The sequence below is a fragment of the Aythya fuligula genome, chromosome 29 (assembly GCF_009819795.1).
Source record: "Aythya fuligula isolate bAytFul2 chromosome 29, bAytFul2.pri, whole genome shotgun sequence".
Taxonomy (NCBI): domain Eukaryota; kingdom Metazoa; phylum Chordata; class Aves; order Anseriformes; family Anatidae; genus Aythya; species Aythya fuligula.
The window spans coordinates 95,602-114,083 of record NC_045587.1 but is presented as its reverse complement, the minus strand read 5'-3'; the positions used below and the strand labels follow the sequence as shown (position 1 = coordinate 114,083).

At 49.3% G+C, this 18,482-nt stretch overlaps 1 protein-coding gene across 1 annotated transcript; it reads right to left on the bottom strand.

Moving 5' to 3' along the window:
- Window positions 1-12,537: 12,537 nt before the first annotated feature.
- On the bottom strand, window positions 12,538-18,073 carry LOC116499890 (keratin, type II cytoskeletal 4-like). Its single transcript, XM_032204740.1, has 9 exons — window positions 17,615-18,073; window positions 16,582-16,796; window positions 16,217-16,277; window positions 15,464-15,559; window positions 14,703-14,867; window positions 14,492-14,617; window positions 13,887-14,107; window positions 13,534-13,562; window positions 12,538-13,016 (listed from the first exon to the last, which is right to left on the bottom strand). The coding sequence occupies exons 1-9, from the start codon at window positions 18,071-18,073 to the stop codon at window positions 12,538-12,540; spliced, it is 1,851 nt and encodes a 616-aa protein (XP_032060631.1).
- Between the last annotated feature and the right edge of the window lie 409 nt (window positions 18,074-18,482).

The window sequence follows — 18,482 nt, the reverse complement described above, 5'->3', positions numbered from 1 at the left end:
ATAAAATACCATACGCACTTTTAATTGTGTACTAGTTCTGTTGTTGCTGCATTGGTCTGAGTGTACTACGATTCAAGTCTTGCAATGAGATGTAATTTCATTCATGAGATTGAATGAGTTGGAGAAAGCAGACGAGCTTTTTGGGCACTGCAGTCTTCATGTCATTCAGCCCAAGGTAATCCAAGCACCTGAGCCTCTTGCTAGTAAGTGAAAGGTGGAATTATTTCAGGAATGTATTTTGTGCTGAAGTTTTGGTGCAAGCATTGTGGAGGGCAACTGGGTGCGTGGTCTGAAGCCAAACCTGGAGCACTGCCTGGAATCAGGGCACTCGCAGCTGGGCTAAAGCATCACTTGGCCGTAGGTAGGTCTATGCAAAGTGACCTTAGGTGAGCATAACCATGGGCAAGCTGCAAAATAGGCAGAAGCCAGGCCATAGAGCCCTTGGCACAAGGACTTTGCTTCTTGCATGCCCTGAATGCTGGCTGTGGCAGGGCAGAGGTGGGGCATTGGGGTGCTGATGGGGGTACCGGGGTGCTGCCACTGCTTGGAGCTCTCCATGCAGCAGGCGCACAGAGGGAGGCTCCGGCTTCTTTGCATGGCAAGAAAGACGGGGCCCTTAATCCCGGAGGGCAGCGACTTGCTGGTTTTTCCAGCTGTGAGAAACCTGGATCTGGTTCGGATCATCCGCATGGCATTGTGCCGCATGGTGATGTGCGCGCTGTTTGAAGGCTGTGGACCCTTCATGCTCCCAGTCTTGGAAAGCAGGGAAAATGCCACTCGTGGGACAACCGTCCACCTTGCTCCCCCAGCTGCCAGCCCTGAGATCCTTTCCTGCACACGAAGAGCTGCCAGGCTGCTTCCCCACGGATGGAAAGCACCAAACCTGCACTCCAACCCTCGGCTCCTCCTCGCACCCTAAGAAGTGGCTGCTTCCAGGTGCCCAGCCTTGCACATCAGAGAGAGACGGTTCAGGGCAGCGCTTGTGGTTTGCAGCTGCTGAGCTTTCACAAAGCTGCCACGCAGTCACATGGTGGAAGCCCTGAGCGCCGGTTACATAAACTTCAAAGGAGGAAGCGCTCTGATGTGATTTGGTCTTCTGAAGAGCAGGATTGCAATCGCCTCCATTCCATCGGCCACACACACGCACAGGCACTAGCTGAAATCGGATGTAAATGCTGTCTTCGCAAAGACTTTTTTTTTTCTCTCGTCTGCATGCTTTGTCCTGGCTGAGTGCAGGTCTGGTGACATTGGAGGGGCTGCAGGGAGGGACTAACCCACCTAAACAAAAAAAGATGCATGTAAAGTTACAAGGCAGAGATGAAACCACAGTTTTCAGGCTGATGGGATTCAGCAAGGCTTTAAAGCAGCAGCTTACACCTAAATTTACACAGGGGAAACCCCTGAGGTCCTCGGCCCTAAACATGCCTTGAACTGTGGTGGCTTCCATAAGACTGAAGGCTTTGAGATTTACATGTACCCAGCATTAGGATAAATTAGTTCTGTTTAAGTGCCTTGCTAAATTGGGATCTGTTAAGCCATCTGTGTGGGTAAGGAGAGCCTAAGGGGCTTTCCAACCTGGTGTGATTCCAGCTGTAACGACCCAGCCATCCAAGCTTGCTCTACCCTAGTGAGAAAACAAATTTTTTAAGACCCTTTCCTGATAAAATGGGGCTGGCAGGGCTGGACCGTGCTCTCAGTGTTTTCAACTGGTGCCCTCCCTCCCTGCCTTCAAGCTGGGCAGTTTTTGTGGCTCCCTGCGAAAGGGACATTGAAGTCACCATTAAGATGGCTAATGAGGCCCCTGGGACATCTCCCTCTGGTTTCATGGGTCCAGCCCTCCGAAGATGGCTGCTCCCATTCGCTTAACTGCAGCTTGATTCTTCTCCCACATCAAAGCAGGCAGTGGATTTGTGGGGACCCAGGTAGAGGCCATGGTCTGAGCATCTTCCATCGCCACTGGCCATCGGAGCAATCCTCCTGACCTTGCTCCGAAACAGCTATTTGCCCTCAGCCTGGCTTTTCCCTGGCCATTGCATAGCATTTTTGCTGCAAAAAGATGGACAAGGTAATTGCTGAGATACTTTGCAGGCCAATGGTGGTCACTGTCCTCGTGCACCATCTTTATTTGCCATGCTGCCAAATAGAACCTTGCCAAAACTTTTACCTTCCCTCTGCAGCCTTTCTGCTGGAAAGAGGACGTGAGCAGTGATAAACGCCCATGTCAGTGGTGTTGCTCGGAAGATGCTGGGGTCTGGTGGCAGCAAGCAAAGCAAAAGAGAGCATTGATCCCAAGGGTGATGTCTGACCCCATGGAGAGCAACCTTTTGGGCAGAGCAGGTGGTTCATTCGGGGCAGCTTCGGCATGTGCTGGGCAAGTTTTTGTTCATGTGGTGGGAAACCTGGGCACAGGAGGCAGTTCTCAGACACAGCTTGTGTGACTTCTGAGTGTTTGCTGGAAATGTTGCAGCAGTGACTCAACAGCCAGCCAGCAACAGCACACAGCAGCCTGTTTGGATTTTGAAAATCTCCATTTTGATGGCGCTACCGGGTGACCTAAGCTGAGAAACTCTCCTTCATAGTTCTTATTTACCATCTAATTTTGTAAGAGACAAATAGGTTTTGTACCAAACACCACGGGTGTCCACCCTCTTCCTTTGTAACTTTCCTCTTTTGCATAGGAATTTGTGAGGCCCTTTTGCATCATCCGACCAACCTTGTGCTAACACTCAGGGCTCGGTGGATCATTAGGGCTCTGAGTAATGGGGCGGAATTGGTATGGCAGGGTCATGATGAAAGCGCAACAGCCAGGAGTAGCACTGGGAATTGCCCCTGCAGAGGGAGAGCAACCGCATGCCAAGGGCAGGGCGTGAGTTTGGCACCAAAAGTGTTCTTCTGGGGAAAGGTGGGCCTTCCTGGTGAAAACCAGCTGTGCTGGGGTTGGAAATGCTGCCCTGCTGTGTCATGGGACAGTTGTCTCTTCTACGATACCAACTTTTCTAACCAGAAAGCATGTTCCTTCACGCACGGAGCCAACCGGGGACTCCAGAGATGCCCTCCAGCAGCTGAGTGAAAGGGGAGGGTGTGGGAGGAGGGAAATCCAGCCACGGAATTTCAACTAGTTCCCATCGATAGCTCTGTAAATCTGTGTGCGCACCGTAAAGACCATAGAAGGTAGCTGTTCAGTGTGTGTGGTTAATGTAATAGAGTTAATTTTGCAAACTTACAGACAGGTTTCTTCAGAAAAATGAAGTACAGCCGATACAGAAACATTGCGTGCAGCTTACTGGCAGCACAGCAGAAAACACGAGGCTTTTATCAGCAGCACAATCTCCATGTGCCGTGTCGAATCAGGAGGCATCACTCTACAGAGAGTGACATGGAGCATGTTCAGCAGAGAGCAACCCCCTCGGCGGCCTGGTAAGAACAATGTGGCTGGTGAGATAATGTGGAAGAAGCAACACACTCCTGGTGTGGGAGACCTCTTACCTGAACTCACAAGTCACCGAGCTGGAGCTAGAGGTATGGACCCCATGAATAGTCAATGAGAGAGCTTGGTATCATCAAGCAAAAGATCGTTTTCTAAAGTCACCAGTACAAAAACTTGGAGTCACCCTTTGCAGGGCCACGGGGGCATGATCCGGGAGCAGAGGTGGTGTTCCTGTGTCGGCTGCCAGCCTCAGCAGAATAAAAGGAGAAATATGAACCAGGAGGAACAACAATGCTGTGTTTACAAGCACCCAGCTATTCATAAAGCCTTCCAGATGGACACTCAGATTAAGGAGATTACAGAAGGTATAGTTTCTAGAAGATGTACCTATTATCTTAATGAATGGTTGGAGTCACTTTTGTGATTCATTTTGCCACCAGCACACAAAAAACTCAAAATGTGTCATTCCAGAGGTGGTGGCTGGGTGCTTAAGCTCTGTATTATGGTTGTCTCTACTGGGCTAAACATGATAAAGTATTTGTCCTAGAGGAATCTGCAACCAGCTTCTATTCATCACAGCCCTAATGCTCAGCATCACCTGCTCCAGGGGTACCTGAACCTGCAGCGCTCTGCCCCGCAGAGCAGCCAGCTGCAGCATCAGGCACCACAGCCTTCATTTCCCTACTGAGCCTACGGGCTCGTAACCTCCATTTCCAGAGATGAGTGCTCTGAATTGCTAGCAAACCACACATCCAGGGAGATAAAGACAAGCAACGGTAGTGATTATCGCTCCGGACTGGCGATCCCTCCTGCCAAAGCTGAGCTCTCGCAGCTATGTCCTCGGTGAGCCAGGTCACTGTGCCTTCAGAGAGGCAAAACCATGCCTCGATTCGATCTGTTTCTGGGATGGGTTCCTAAACGTCTTCACCAAAATCTCCCACTCTAGGAAGCAGTTTCTTTCTTGTGCCCATATTGAGTTGGAAATCCAGCTGGGCATCTGTCACCGACTACTGCCCTGCACTTGGGAACCTGTGCTGCAAGAAAACCCTGCGCTCAGTAACTGGAAAAGAAAGCTAAAAAAGGCAGAGAAAAATGGAAAAGAGCAAGCCTTGCTCTTTTCTCAAAACATGAATCACATGTTTTATTTGGCTGTACTGAAAGGACACCCTGGCCATCCTCTGTTGGAGGATAAAAGAAATCACATCATTAAGGCTTTCAGAAGAAGCTGCACGGAGTGGAACCTGAGAAGTTCAGGTCACATTTCACAGCCAGGCTGACTCTGTGCCCCATGATCCGGCGTGAATCAGGCACCCAGGCTCCTCCTGAGCTCAGTGGGGTTGCATGCACTGAGAAGATTCATTTGGGGAACTCCAGTGTAATTCCTTGAAGCCACGTCCACGCATTGGTGTGTTGCCTTGTTATCCTCTTTGTTCTTGTTATTATGTGGTTGCTTTTTCTCGTTGAATATCCTATGGGGTAATCCACCTGCTGGGCGCAGTGTGTGATACCAGGGAGTGTTTAGCACCTGTCTCTCTTGTTCTCCGTCCAGAAATGGCTTGCATGTGGAAATCTCAATGAGCAGAAGCCAGCTTGGTGCTCAAGACATCCCAGTAATTGCACACCTGGCCTCCCAGCTCCTCCTTGGCTTCCTGCAGAGAGCAGTTGGTGTTTCTCCCCTGGGCAGTTTTGCAAACACTGTCACCATGCTGCTCAGCATGGCAAATACCTGTCTGCAGAGAGGCCACCTGGCAGAGGATGGACGGGTGGCTCAACTTTCCCTCTAATTACTGAGTGTGACAACTGTGGCTTCCTTGTCCTCGTTTCAATTATGGATTGACAAACACCAGAGGCGGACTGTCCCCAAAACGTCATCCCCTGTCCCAGTGGCTTTCTTTCAAGTTATTCCAAGAGTATATGATAAAGAGAAGCAGTTGCTTATGAGATGGCTACTGGGTTTGGCATAATTGTGTGTTGCTCTGCTGTGCTTCAGCACCTCCTTCCCACCCTCACCCTTCATCACTGCCACCATCCGAGCGCTACAGGGCACCGCATGGGCTCGTCTCCAGCACTGGAGGAATCGGGTGCCGAGTGGTCAGGCCCTGTTTGTCAGGTACGCTGAGTCCCCTTGCCTTCACCCCAGAACTGAAAAAGCACCCCTGAATGCAAAATATTTCCATGCTTTACCCTTCTATCTATCTGCTGTCTTTGCATTTTCAACCTGTCACTGCCCAGGAATAATAGCAGAGCTAATTTGCCTTCTGATGTGCAAAATAACTCATTTCAAGAAATCTGTCAGTGTTTTTTTCTTAAGGACCTATCTAAGGTCAACGTCTGGGCTCCTCCAGCATTGTCAGTCATATTTGTGTGCTGGTATTCAGTAGCTGGTGTGTCCTTCGTGCATGGTGCAAAGCCTTGTGTCCACTCTGCTCTGAGCCCTGCTCAGTGTTGCAGTTTCTGATAGAGCCCATCTCCCATCACTTGTCCATTTCCACGGTGATGGAGGCATTGCGAAGCTTGTGCCCAAAGGTTGCAAAAAGTTGCAGTCCGGAGTGATTCCCCCTCATTTGCATCACTTTTGGGGAAATGCAGAACTAATTGTATAATGTGAGTCCTCTTCCTGCAGCTAAAGTCCGACCTGGAGTGACTCACTGCTGAGGAACAGACCGAGCTGCCTTTAATCCAGAAAAAGGATAAAAACCAACCTGCTGAGCTGGAGCACAGCCAGCGAGTGCTGGGTGGAGACGGAGGATTCCCCACTGCAGCGCGTGGGCAGCGCCTCGACCCACCCGAGCCCTGGAGAATGTCTGTGGGATTTCGGTTCCCACATGTAACACAATCCCTGTGAGTGCCTAGTTTGGATATGTAGCTGTTCCAGCTCCGAAACCCAATTCTATCTATGCCAAACCGAGCCATGCTAAAGATGAGGATGTTTCCAGGGTGGATGAAACCTTCATTTCCCTGCGCTTCCTTTAATTGGGCTCGCAGGCGGAGGTGCCTGAGGTTAGGAGCTTCCTCCGGCCACCTCATTGACACCAAAAAAGTGGAGAAGGGAAGCTCAGCCTCTTGTTGGCCTGTGTTGGGAGAGGAGCAGACCTTCTGAAGACACTGCAGTAATTCTTAAGCATTATCTGGCCTCCTAATAAGAAAAATTAATAATGAGAGCAACACTGGCATGCTGATAGCAAGGAGATAGCAAGTGCTGCTCTGGCCTGAATACACTTCAGGAAGAAAAAGAAACAGCCTCGTACTCATCTGCATCTTCTCCTTCCTTACGCTGCTCCACCACAAACAGTCCCTGCCTCTGAGAATTTCCTCATCTGCTGTTTGTGTCTCATGGGTGGTAGAAGAGAAATCCTGACCAAAGGCAGCAAAACACGTTTGGGGGCAGGTGAGTCAAAGCACACCCAGGAGTTTGGTTCAGCCACCAAGCAGAAAGGGCCACCATTCACATTGCTCTGGTGCTGCTGAGCTGAAGTAAAAGAAAACAAACAGTTTTCCATCAACAGCAGCTTAAAAGGAAAGCAGTTTGATTAAGTGGAGGCAGGACAAAGCCCAGCAGCTGGCACCCGCAGAGCTGGGGGATCCTCCAGCCCCAGGCTGAGCGTGGGCCAGGACATCTCGCTGCCACCCTGAGCCATCCCTTTCCAAGCGACATCTCCAACTTCCAGCTTCCCCTCCCTCCTGTTAGTAGCACTGACCACATCACAAGAAACAACTTGCTTTTGAATGTAGTGTGGATTGTGGAGCCGTCTGGCTGCGAGGAATGAGTGTTCACAGGAGGGACTAATTACTGGCTAATTTCTTACCTGTATTTATCCACAATCTGCTTTGTGGCAGGCTCTTTGGGTATCATTTGTTCCCACCTGCTGTGCAAAGTGTCTATCCGCTTCCTGGGGCTGAAAACACGGCCTTGGATTTCCCGTGTGTGCAGCCACGAGGCACCCCATGGCTGCCAGCCCCGTGTGCTAGCAATAATAATAACGTAGTAATAATTATAGGCAGTGGCGTGTTCATTAAAGAGGAGAAAGCAACGTATCAGGAAGACAGCTAGGCCGTCCCATTTGGTGCAGAAAAGGGAAAGGAAACCTCTTGTGTGAAAATTGGGTATACGAAGAAAAAAAAAAAAAAAAAAAAAAGAAATGCAAATGATCCCTGATAATGATTCCCTGAGTAATGGTTAAAAAATGCAATAAATCTGCGTCTGCTTTGTCAGACCACAAAAATGCAACTTCTATCCCCCAAGGAAATTCTGAGCTGTGTAAACATTGTTTTTTTTCACACCTGGGATAAAAAGGTGAAATTACACAAGTCAACTTTTTTTTTTTTTTTTTTTTTTTTTTTTTTTAAGTGAGATGTTTCAAACCGTTTCTTTCTGATGTGGCTGGGGACTTCCCAGTTTGGCTGTGTAAGGTATTCACAACAGAATAAAGCAAAATTTCTGCTCCCACCTTAGCGTAGCAGGCAGATTGGCTGCTGAGGTTTCTTTAGCTGCATGTTTCATGGTCCTCTTGTTCGGCCCTGAAGCTTCCCTGATATCAGGAACTTTCATCTACACTGGTGCATTGGCTGTTTTCATGGGACTTCTAGGATCACCCTCACCATGACTCACGCTGCAGGCTTCTTCACTGCTATGAAATCCAAATTTGCTGCACTCACCAGGGTCCCTACAACCTCTGGGATCTTTAAAGCCAGTCCTGTGAAGCTCTCACACCTTCTGCAGCCTATTTGTTGTCCACCACCGAGATCTCCATAGACTTGAACAGAGACCAAAGGCAAGTTTTGATTTCAGAAAAGCTATTGAATTTTTTATTTTATTTTATTTTATTTTATTTTATTTTATTTTATTTTATTTTATTTTATACTTATTGCTGTTGCTACTCATGCTCTGATGCTGCATGTGTTTGAAGTCCCTTTATCTCACCAGCAGCAGAAAAGGCAGAAACAAAGACCCAAAGTGCTGGACCTCCGGGGCTGCATCTTCAGCTTGTTCCAGGTAAGGAGAGAAGAAAATGGCATTTTGCTTGTGGGCAAAGGGCAGAGCAGGAAGGGAAAGAGCCCAGCTGGTGGCATGCTTTGAAAACAGCCCTTACATTGGGCACAGTTGGATGAGATAAATGGCTTTGAACCTGTTTGGTTTGGTTTGGCTAGAGGTAAGCAATGCTTGGTTATGACATGAAAAAACACTACAGTTGCTATCACATGCACATGGAGAATAGTGAGCAAGTAAAAATGCTTGACTGACAAGCTTGGTCTGAAGGACTTCCTTGTGTAACGCCTGGCACTCAGTTTGCCTGCTCAAATATTTGCTGCAAAGTGTGTTTTTTGGGTTGTCTGCTGTGGTTGTGCCACCTCGTCCGCTTGGTGCTGCAGGGCTCTTCAGACTGATATGAGCACTGTGGGGATGACTTTCTCCCTTGGTCGGTTCCTGTAACAGACCCACCTCTTCCTCCTCTTCCCACGTTCTTATCTGGGTGTATTTATCGCAAAGCTGCCCTGGGAGGCATGAGTCACCCTTCTGGGGCTGTAAATGAGGTTCAGGGTGAGCGGGTCAGTGGGGTAGGGCTGTCCTTTTTGAAGATTAATTTATGTCAGAAGAGGTCCACCCTAACCAGGTTAGTAGAAATGGAAAATGCAGGTTATAAAGTAGGATGAGACATTTGAAGGATTTTGCATGATGCAAGAATGGAGTCAACCCTGTATTTAAATTGCTGTAGGCCAAGGCCATAACCATTTTTTGGAGGGGGCACAACACCCTCCACTCTGCCTGTCTGTTCCCGTGGGTGATGGAGGGGACCTGGACCATGCTCTTAGCCCAGAGGCTTTGCTTCTTCCCACTTTCTTCTTCATCCCCTTGACTGTAGTAGGCTTTGGGTTAGAGTGCTTGTACTGGTCAGGCAAAACACAAAAACCAAAACATTTCACACAATGAAATTTCTGGAATGGTATTTTTAAGTTTCTAATTGCTAAAAGAACTGAACAGAAGCTTTTCCCAGTTATCAACATGCTTTCTCTGGGTATTTTTACAAGACAGAAAATCCAGATGCCCAGCCTGAAACAGCAGTTTGTTTTAGATAACTGCAGTTAGAAAAAAGAGCAAAAATCTTTCTTGGAAAAATAGTCAAAACAGTCCTTTGAAATGTTTGTAATGAAACTGTATAGATGGCAAAAGTTCAAAAATATAATAGTGTGGGTTTTGCTATTTTGCCATGATTCAAAATGGGAACGTTGTTTCGATTCATAAAACAAACAGTCACAAAAAGAGTAGGAAGGAAAAATAGTAATCACTTATCTGGAAATGTTCCCAGCCTCTCAAAGCTTGTAATACAAGGCTTAATGAATAGTTTGCAAACCATTTGAGATGAACCTTTCCCCTTTGTTACTGTGACAAAATCTTTACAGCTAACCCATTCAGCCATAGCCACACAGAAAATAAAAAATAAATGTAGCCTTCATTTTCCTCTTTGGTTTTCGAAAATTATAGCTGAGAACACCTGGGTGTTGGCTCAAACACGAGGGGGAGCGGTGCTGCCCGTCTTCTGGAAGAGGCAGTATCACCTTCCTTTCTTCTCACTATTATTCAGTCCACTAAAAGGTAATTATTCTCCTGTTGCAATTAGGCAGTCGCCTACTGATTCCTTGGTTGAGCTGGGAGAAGTCACCCTGGCTGACGTCAGGGTTTTGAACAGGTTTAGGCTCCTGTTCGCCCCTGAAGCCAGAGAGAGGTGCAGCGGGGGGGGGGGGGGGGGGGGCGCTGCCCTTTGCTCCCCAATATCCCAGGCTCTTGCCTCTTCCTTGGCCTTGCTGTCAGGGGATACCAAACCTTGGCCTCATCCCTGTCGTGGCCATGAGGGGAAAGCCCCGGATAACACAGTGGCCTCCACTCAGCCTCCAAAAGAAGGCTGAGCAGAGTCTCTCTGGCTGTGGATCACAAGTGCCCCAAGGAGGACCCTGGAGCTGCCTAGCATCTCAGCAGGGGCTCGAGGCGTTGGGCTGGCCTTCCTTCCAAATTGCATTTGCAAGCACGCAGTAGTGAATACATTATGCCCAGATGCAAAACTAGCTGATGAGGTGGGCTCTGTCTCATCTAATCTTAGCCACTTCAGATAAACCACCGAACTGTGTTTCCGCGCTAGAGACTGGGGCTTGGATGGTGGGCTGTCCATCCCACCTAACCTGGGTCTGTCAAGTGGCCAAGCTTAGATGAGACATTTTCCACTTTTAGCAAGGAACTGACAGCTCATGCCCTTCCTCAAAGGCACTTATCTTTTTTCTTTGCATCAGTCTTTAATTTTTGCCTTTTTTTTTTTTTTTTTTTTTTTTTTTTTTTGTTGCTATTAGAATTGTGCCCCGTGAGAGCACAGAGATCAGTGGCGCCATGTGACCTGTAATTCTTCATGTGCTGGAGACAGGAAGAAATTCAGTGTGATAATAGTGTCTGCAAATCCCAGGGATGACAGGCAGGGTGTATTCGTCTGAGTGTATGCAGGCGTCTTGCATGGCGATGTCTCCATTTGCGCTAATACCCCTGCCCCAGGCTGCCTGTAGAGCCAGAAGAGAGCTAATTGATGCAGTCAGTAGAGTCTAGCGCTTGATGCATTTCATGCTAAATTAGGCGTCTGTGTTTGGTCAGATGAATCACCCAATGGAAATGTTGGTTTCTTTCCATGAAATGAGCCCCCAGCAACCAGCTCGCATGAGCTCTGCGTGGGAGACTTCAGAACTGAGACAAAGTCAATCCCACCCCGTTACAGCTGAGAGCTTAGAACTCGTCCCTTTGCCTCTGAACCATATGGGGCAGCGTCACCCTTTGTCAGCCCTAGTGCCACTGGAGCAGAGGTAGTTTATATCTGGAATAGATACGGATCTGGCAGAGCACAGCCCTGATTGCAGTCCCACTGAGCCCACGTAGGACAAGGTCAGCACGGGCATCTGACCTCGTTCCATGCGGTGACCTGGGAGGAGCAAGCAGGAGGAGGTCGTGGTGGGGAGTGAAGCTTTGGGCTGGCACCCTTGTCATGCAGGAGGCTGTGCAATGCTCAGAAGCATTTGGGGGGATCCTTGCAAGCTTTGAGATCAGTTGGTACTTAAGCAAAGGGCACCTTGGGCTATAAAATACCTAAGGGCAATGTCATTAAGGAGGTAAATAGAATAAACACCACTGGAGTCCTGGCATCTGAGTCCCACCATGCCCCAAGCTCTCTGCAGAGAATCCAGAGATCAGTTTGGCCCTTTCTTTGCCCATGGACACACAGACAGCAAAAGAGCACTTCTTTCCCCACTTTGTACTTTCATTAAACACCAGCTATGGAAAAAATCAGGGACAAAACACATACTTTCAATGCAGTTTATTGAAGGCACAGTGGAAAGCTGGGAATTTTGAGCAGTCAATGAAGGAAGCTCAGTTTACGTGAGTAAAAGATGTCAGACTCAGAAGCCTTGGAACTTCCTTGGTGTTTCAGGGGTGGGGATGGGGGTGAGCTCTTCTAAAAATCAGCACGCTTTGAACTAGCCACCCCTAACATGCAGAAGCAAATGAAAGTACTACGTGTTCATCTGTAAGCAAATTCCACAAAAAGCCTATGGCTGCAGTGTAAATAGCAGGTGCTTTGAAAGTTGCAATTGCCCTGTTTAAAATTTAAGCTCAGATTGGCAGCTCAGGGTTTATTTTTTGACAAGAAAAGGAACATGCGCTTTGCAGTGCCTCCTGGGAAAGTTAAACCATCACGCTCTTTTCTGAAATGCTTTGGGAGGTGCTGTAAGAAGAAGTGTCTTGTAAGGAAGAACATCACTAATGAATCTGCTCGTTATGGGAAAGCCAGGGAGGGAAGGCAGTGGAACAAACAAAACCTAAAAGCTGCACTAACCTAGGCAGTATAAACTCAGGGAAACAACACCATGTTGAGCACCTGCTGCAGAAGCTTGCTAGATGTGACTTTAGGGTTGGGGACTCTGAAAACGTTACCTGATGGAGTGTATGTCTGATGCTAATGAGTTTGGGAATGGACTTGGTGACAATGGTGCTATTTGTGGGCAGAGAAACAATTCTGCATCATCTCAGTGATAGGAACTGAGCTCTGATGGTCCTGGCTGTGCCACCCCTGTGGATGTTCCTACGGAACAACACAGGGGTCTCTGACAACCCCAAAATTCCCCACCACACCATTGTTGCACCCCACCACTTCGGGGCCATTTGCAACAACGACTGGGGAGCCCCCCAGCTGCCTGATGACACAGCCTTGGTTTCCAAAGCTGACCACACCACCGGCTTGGCAAGCCCCCATCCTGGCATTCAAGCCCGGGTTTCCCGTGCTGATGACGGTGCGGGCCGGGTACCCGCCGCTCCGGGAGCTGAATCCCCCATTTTTGCAGCTGACTCCCCCAGCTTGGCAGTACACCTCTGGGACACACTGCTTCGCCACCGAGCTCATGACTCTCTTGGGATGGATTCCAGCACTCCGGGAGCTGAACCCTCCGTTCTGGGAGCTGTGGCGTCCGGACCGCCTCCCCAGGGAGCCGTAGCCACACGCGGCTGCGTTCGCAGCCAGCATCCCGCAGTCTTCAGGGATATTGTAGCCGCTGCTGACCACAGCTGCAAGACAGCCCATGGGATTAATTATTTGGAGCTGGAAGACGCTCAGAGGCAAGTCATTTCATGAGGGACAGAACCAACCAAACCTGATCGGCGCTGCACTGATCCAACCAGCCTGAGCCCCTGCTCCTTCCTCCTCCTCCCCCAGGTCCCCGCACAGCCCTCGCAGATCCTCCTACCTCCCACGCTGCTTTCCAGGCTGGAGGCTTGTTCTTGCCCAGACCCAACGCACACCAGCCCGTTGCCTGCTGGGCTGGCCAGGACAGCTTGCTGTCACCTCCAAGAGGAGAAAAGGGGCATGAATTTGACCTTCCCCCCCTCCATCCAAATGATGATTTTCTGGAAATTCGGAGGCATTTGAGGTTTCTGGGACAAAAGCTTTTTCCTAACAGCCTGGGCTGGACTGGAAAGGGAGACAAAGGAGGAGGGAGCCAGGATTTATGGAACACTGCTGTTCCGTAAAGTGCCCTTCCTACCATGAGAAACCCTCAAGGCTGTAAATCTTCAGGTTACTTACACACGCTCACCGGGTTCCCCACACATATCCTGTTAGGGGAAAGAAGAGAAATGCATGTTATCCCATTAACCAGTTGCATGCACATCTAGAAACTTGACGTTACTCATAACTTCCAACCACACATCCAGCCCACTTGTCTCCTAATCCCTTGTTGCAACACGTCTGACTATCCCTAGGACAGGAACTGTTTTTGCTGGCACAAGGGTGGCCTGTATGGCCTCCAGCCATCTCTCCAGCCCCAGTTTCTGTGAGCTGGCAGGATCCTGGAGCTGCTAACTTCACTTAGGAGCTGGAATCATCTGGCCTGTAGTTGCAATATCCAGGAGGAAAAGGACAAACCCTTGGCCACCCACCTGCTCTCTTCACCCTCCAGTAAAGTCTTATAGGTTGCAATCTCAATGTCCAGGGCCAGCTTGACGTTCAGCAGCTCCTGGTAATCCCGCAGCATGCAAGCCAGCTCGTCCTTGGCCTTCTGGAGGGCGTTCTGCAGCTCAACATGCTTCTCCCGTGCATCTTTCAGGGCACAGTCCCCACGCTGCTCAACATCACAGATGGAGGTTTGCAGGCAGGAGACCTGTCAGAGGAGAGGATGACAGTGCAGGTGTGTTTGGGGCTCTGCTTCCTAATCCTTGGGTAATCTGCATCTGGATTAATCAGCTCTTCCAATTGCAAACAGGGAAAGACACCAGCTTCCCTGGAGGGGTCTCTTCTCCCAGTCCATTTTTCTACTACGTTGTACAATGCATGACTAAAACAACTCCATTTTTAAAAGACTGCTTAGCTCCCAAATTTCTCCCTGTTTCATTTCAGCGCTGGTCACCACTGAAGGCTGGATTTGGGACTTAGCCTAAAGCAGGTTTTACGACTACTAAAGGCCGATGCATCATCTTCCCCTGTGTCTCATCGGTCCTCCAAGGCATTGCCCTTTCTGCCAACAGCACCTCCAGGCCTCACCTACCTGCTTCTTCACATTCTCCAGCTCACACTGCAACTTCTGTATCATCCGGGTTAGTTCTGAAATCTCACACTTGTTGCTCTGCAGATCGTCACAGTACTTGCCCCTTTTATCCTGAAGCTCCTGAAACTGGAAACCAAAACCAGGACAGTTGACATTTCTGACCTGCAGCCCCCTGAGCTGCTGTCAGACACCCAGGTTGCTTCGTACTCACCCTGGTTTGGTAGAAAGCATCCACTTCTTCTTTGCTCTTCTGGGCTATTTCTTGGTACCAGCACTCCACATTCTTAATGATGCTTTCCATGTCCAGGTCTCGGTTGTTGTCCATTTTCACGATGACCGAGGTGTCACATAACTGACGATCTACCTGAGCTCGTTCCTACACAGTGGGGAATGGCAGCTCTTAGCAATGTTAGCTGTTGGCAGTACTCAGACTTTGGAGGGAGGGAGGGAGGGAACAAAGAGTCACACTGCCCAGCTATGGGCACGAGTCAAGAAATGTCCCTTTGGCTGGCTCAGCAGAAAATCCTCCCTGCTGGATGAGCACGTCAGCTGCTGACCTACGTGCTGACCTGCAGCAATTCTGTCCACATCAAGGGCAAGGAATGCGGGTGACTTAACCCCTGGTATCCTGTCATCTTCAGCTGCTTTAGTGATGTTAATGACAGGATTAAGCTGGGAGTTTCTTGAGCTCTAATCAGCCAGCTGCAATCCGGAGTAACGAGACAGACGCATCTCTTTTCTCAGGGGTAGAGTTAGGACAGACAGTTCATACCTGGAGCTGCATTAAGAGAGGGGGAACCACCCTACCTCCAACATAATCATGCTAATATTACATTGACCTTGTAGTTCTGCGCTTTCAAGTATTCAGGGGTTGGGATGAGAGCGGTCCAAGAGGGACTGGGAGCTGTAGAAGTTGGGGGCACCCAAAGGGTGAGGCAGCACTGGCTCTGGGGACAAACCAGAGGAACTCACCTCCTCAAACACACATTTCAGCAGCTCCAGCTGCCTTCTTAGCAGATCCACCTTCACCTCCAGCTCTTCCTTGTTCAAGAAGATACAGTCTGCGTCCTGAAAGAGATGAGATGCGCTCCAGCCCAATCTCGCTGAAACATTGGGGAAGCTCAGAGAAGACAGAAGCAGCCCCAATAAAAGAGATGCATGTTTCAACAAGATCTCAAGAGCAGAAAGGTGTGAGAGGATGAGTCAAGATGCCCCACTGTCTCCTCAAGGAAAACAAAGCCATTCCAACATGACTTACAGGGTTAGTTTATTTATTACTTAGGACTTAGCTACAAACTCAGAATTGACTAATGAGTGCATAAACATAATTTTTTAATATTGTTCAAATGATTTCTCCTTTTCTGATGTCCAAGTATAAAGGATGTAAAGAGACCATCAGGAAATAACCAGCCTCTTTAACATCAAGTGTGCCAGTGCAGCCTCTCCCACTCTGACCCCTTCCACGAATACACCCTCCCGTGACAATTTAAGAACGTGTTTGGGCTAAGAAAACTATTGTAGTAGTGCTGATGATGTGGACTTTGAGGGTATATTATTCTTGCTTTCTACTCCCATTGTCTCTGTTTCTGACTGTGCTTCTTTACAGGCCTCCCTCTTCCTGCTCACTTCTGCCAGGCGTTTGCTAGCAGTGCATTATTTCAGCCATGCTTTACACCAAATAAGCTCGTTAGAGGTATAACAACCCATTTATTCTGTGCTTCTCACCTTTTTCAGTGCTACAAACTCGTTCTCTACAGTTGTACGCCTGTTGATTTCCTCTTCATATCTGTTGGAAAAGGAGAAGAAAATGGCTGAGGCAAGCAACACTCAAACACAGACAGCAGCCACCATGAGCAATAACAGCCTTCGCTTGCCCAGAGGATCTCATCAGGCGCTGGAAGAGCAGTGTCTGGAAACCAAGCATTAGGCCAACCATAGATTAGAAGCCTCGTCATGATATTACCAATGCAAAGAGCCTGCAAGCGAGGCAGAAGAATGCACCATCCCCGAAGGGGCTGCGCCACTGGGCTGGGAGCGGTTGCCTGCAGGAGAGCAGCGCCAGCAGCAGCAGGAGACCCGAGGGCCCTTACTTGCACTTGAACTCCTCCACCAGCTGGCTCGTGGCACACTCTTCACTGCCCAGCTTTTGCTTTTCGCACAGCAAGCAGTCCAGGCGCTTCCGCAGGTCGCAGATGTAGTTCTCAAAGTACAGCTCGAGGTTCTTCCCTTTCTTCGGTAGTACGTACTGCTGCAGGAGGCCCCATTTGGTCTCCAGCACCTTGTTCTGCTGCTCCAGGAAGCGGACCTGAGGGCCAAAAAGCAGCAGTTCTTCAAAGAAAGAAGGGAAGGCAATAACCCACACCTGATTTAACTGTCTGCCCCCACTTTGAAACCAGAGCTGGTCCTGCAGGCATACGAATAGGACCTTAGGAAAGTGTGGGGCAATATGCCATAATATTCATGAAATTATCATGAAATCCAGCCCCTATTTAGGAATCTAGAAGTCACATGTCTGAATCTCTGCTAACTCCATTTCTCACTGATGACTGCAAATGAAGCTCCTCCAGAAGCTGCCTCTGATGTGCTGTAGGACGAGACAACGTCCCCAGCTGGAGGGACCTGTTTGTCTCTTCCCTACAGAGGGATTCTACCATGGCAGCTCAGCCTTAAACATCTAACATTTGGGTGCCTGAATCAAGATCAGCTTTCTCTGCCTTCAGGAACAGTTTTGGAACAGCCACTCCACGTAAAGACAAAGGGGAAAAGAGACTCTAACACAGGACAGAAAGATGAGCCCATCTGAGCTCTAACTTCTGAGGCAGAACAAGGCTGCAACAAGAAATCAGCCTTGGACTGAGGCCATCCAGAGAGGGGACAACTTCAGGAAGTCCGGTGCTGCCACAGATGGGACTGACCCCAGCAAATACTCAGGCTGAAGTGAGCCTACCTCCAGCAGTGGAGATGCTGGTCTGAACAAACACAACTCGGTGGGATCTGGACCCTTGCAGGGACCCAGCTCCGTAGCACAGGGCACAGGCAAGACTGGTGTTTTGGGGAGGATTTGGGTTGTTTCCCCTTGTTTTTCCACTGAGAAACGTGGGTAGGGAGCAGCCTTGCACTCACCTTGTCAATGAAGCAGGCAAACTGGGTGTTGAGGGTCTTTATCTGCTCCTTCTCCTGGCAGCGTATTTCATGCTCCAGCGGGTCGACCCCAACGCAGAGGGGCTTCAGGAGCCGCTCGTCGATGCAGATTCCTTGGATGCCATCAGCCTTGCGATCAGGGTAGCCTCTGATGATGCTGTATCCCCTGGGGCCACAAAGGCCGACCCTTCCTCCGACACCACCGTAGCCTACACCTCCGAAGCCGAAGTCTCCGAAACATCCAGTACCACAGACCCCGTTCACATAGGAAATTCTCCTGCTTCCACCCAGGTTGCAGACGCTCCTGCTGCTGTAGGCGCCAGCCCCGCAGCGGGCAGGTTGGCAGGCGGAGGCGGCGAAGCTTCGGCCGCAGATCTCCGAGGCTGAGCTGAAACCTCTCCGTCCCAGCACGGACCTCACCGTGGGCGCCTGTCTGCTCATCGCGGCTCCCGTGGAGGTGGAATGTGGAGGTTCGGGGGAAGCTCTGCTGCAGGAGAGGAACGGAGATCCCGCTGCAGTGACACCTTGACGCTACCCCTTATATATATTTGGGAAGCTGGCCTTGATAGGATCAGGACATTAATTTAAAGCGCTTAAGGGTTTGGTTTGCCTGGCAGCAATGAATGCTCCTCAAAATGCAAAACAGCCCAGCAAATACTAACTACTGAGGAAATAAAAAGGAATCTAAAAGTGCTCTGTTTGCAAGTTGGCTTAGAATACATTACGGTTTGAAGTGCTCCCCTAACTTACGCTAATTATAGTTTAGCAAACATTTTTGAAGAAACTCTTTGTGATTTGTTTGCAGTGTGTCGTTTGGGGTTTTGTGTCTCATGGGGTTTTGTGTATGATG

Excerpts from the sequence above, each read along its gene's own strand:
- LOC116499890 (XM_032204740.1), bottom strand. The coding sequence starts at position 18,073 with ATGAGCAGACAGGCGCCCACGGTGAGGTCCGTGCTGGGACGGAGAGGT. Across the intron at positions 14,618-14,702 it reads ATGCTTTCTACCAAACCAGG|TTTCAGGAGCTTCAGGATAA; the intron begins GTGAGTACGAAG and ends TTTGGTTTCCAG. Across the intron at positions 14,108-14,491 it reads TGGAGAATGTGAAGAAGCAG|GTCTCCTGCCTGCAAACCTC; the intron begins GTAGGTGAGGCC and ends CTCCTCTGACAG.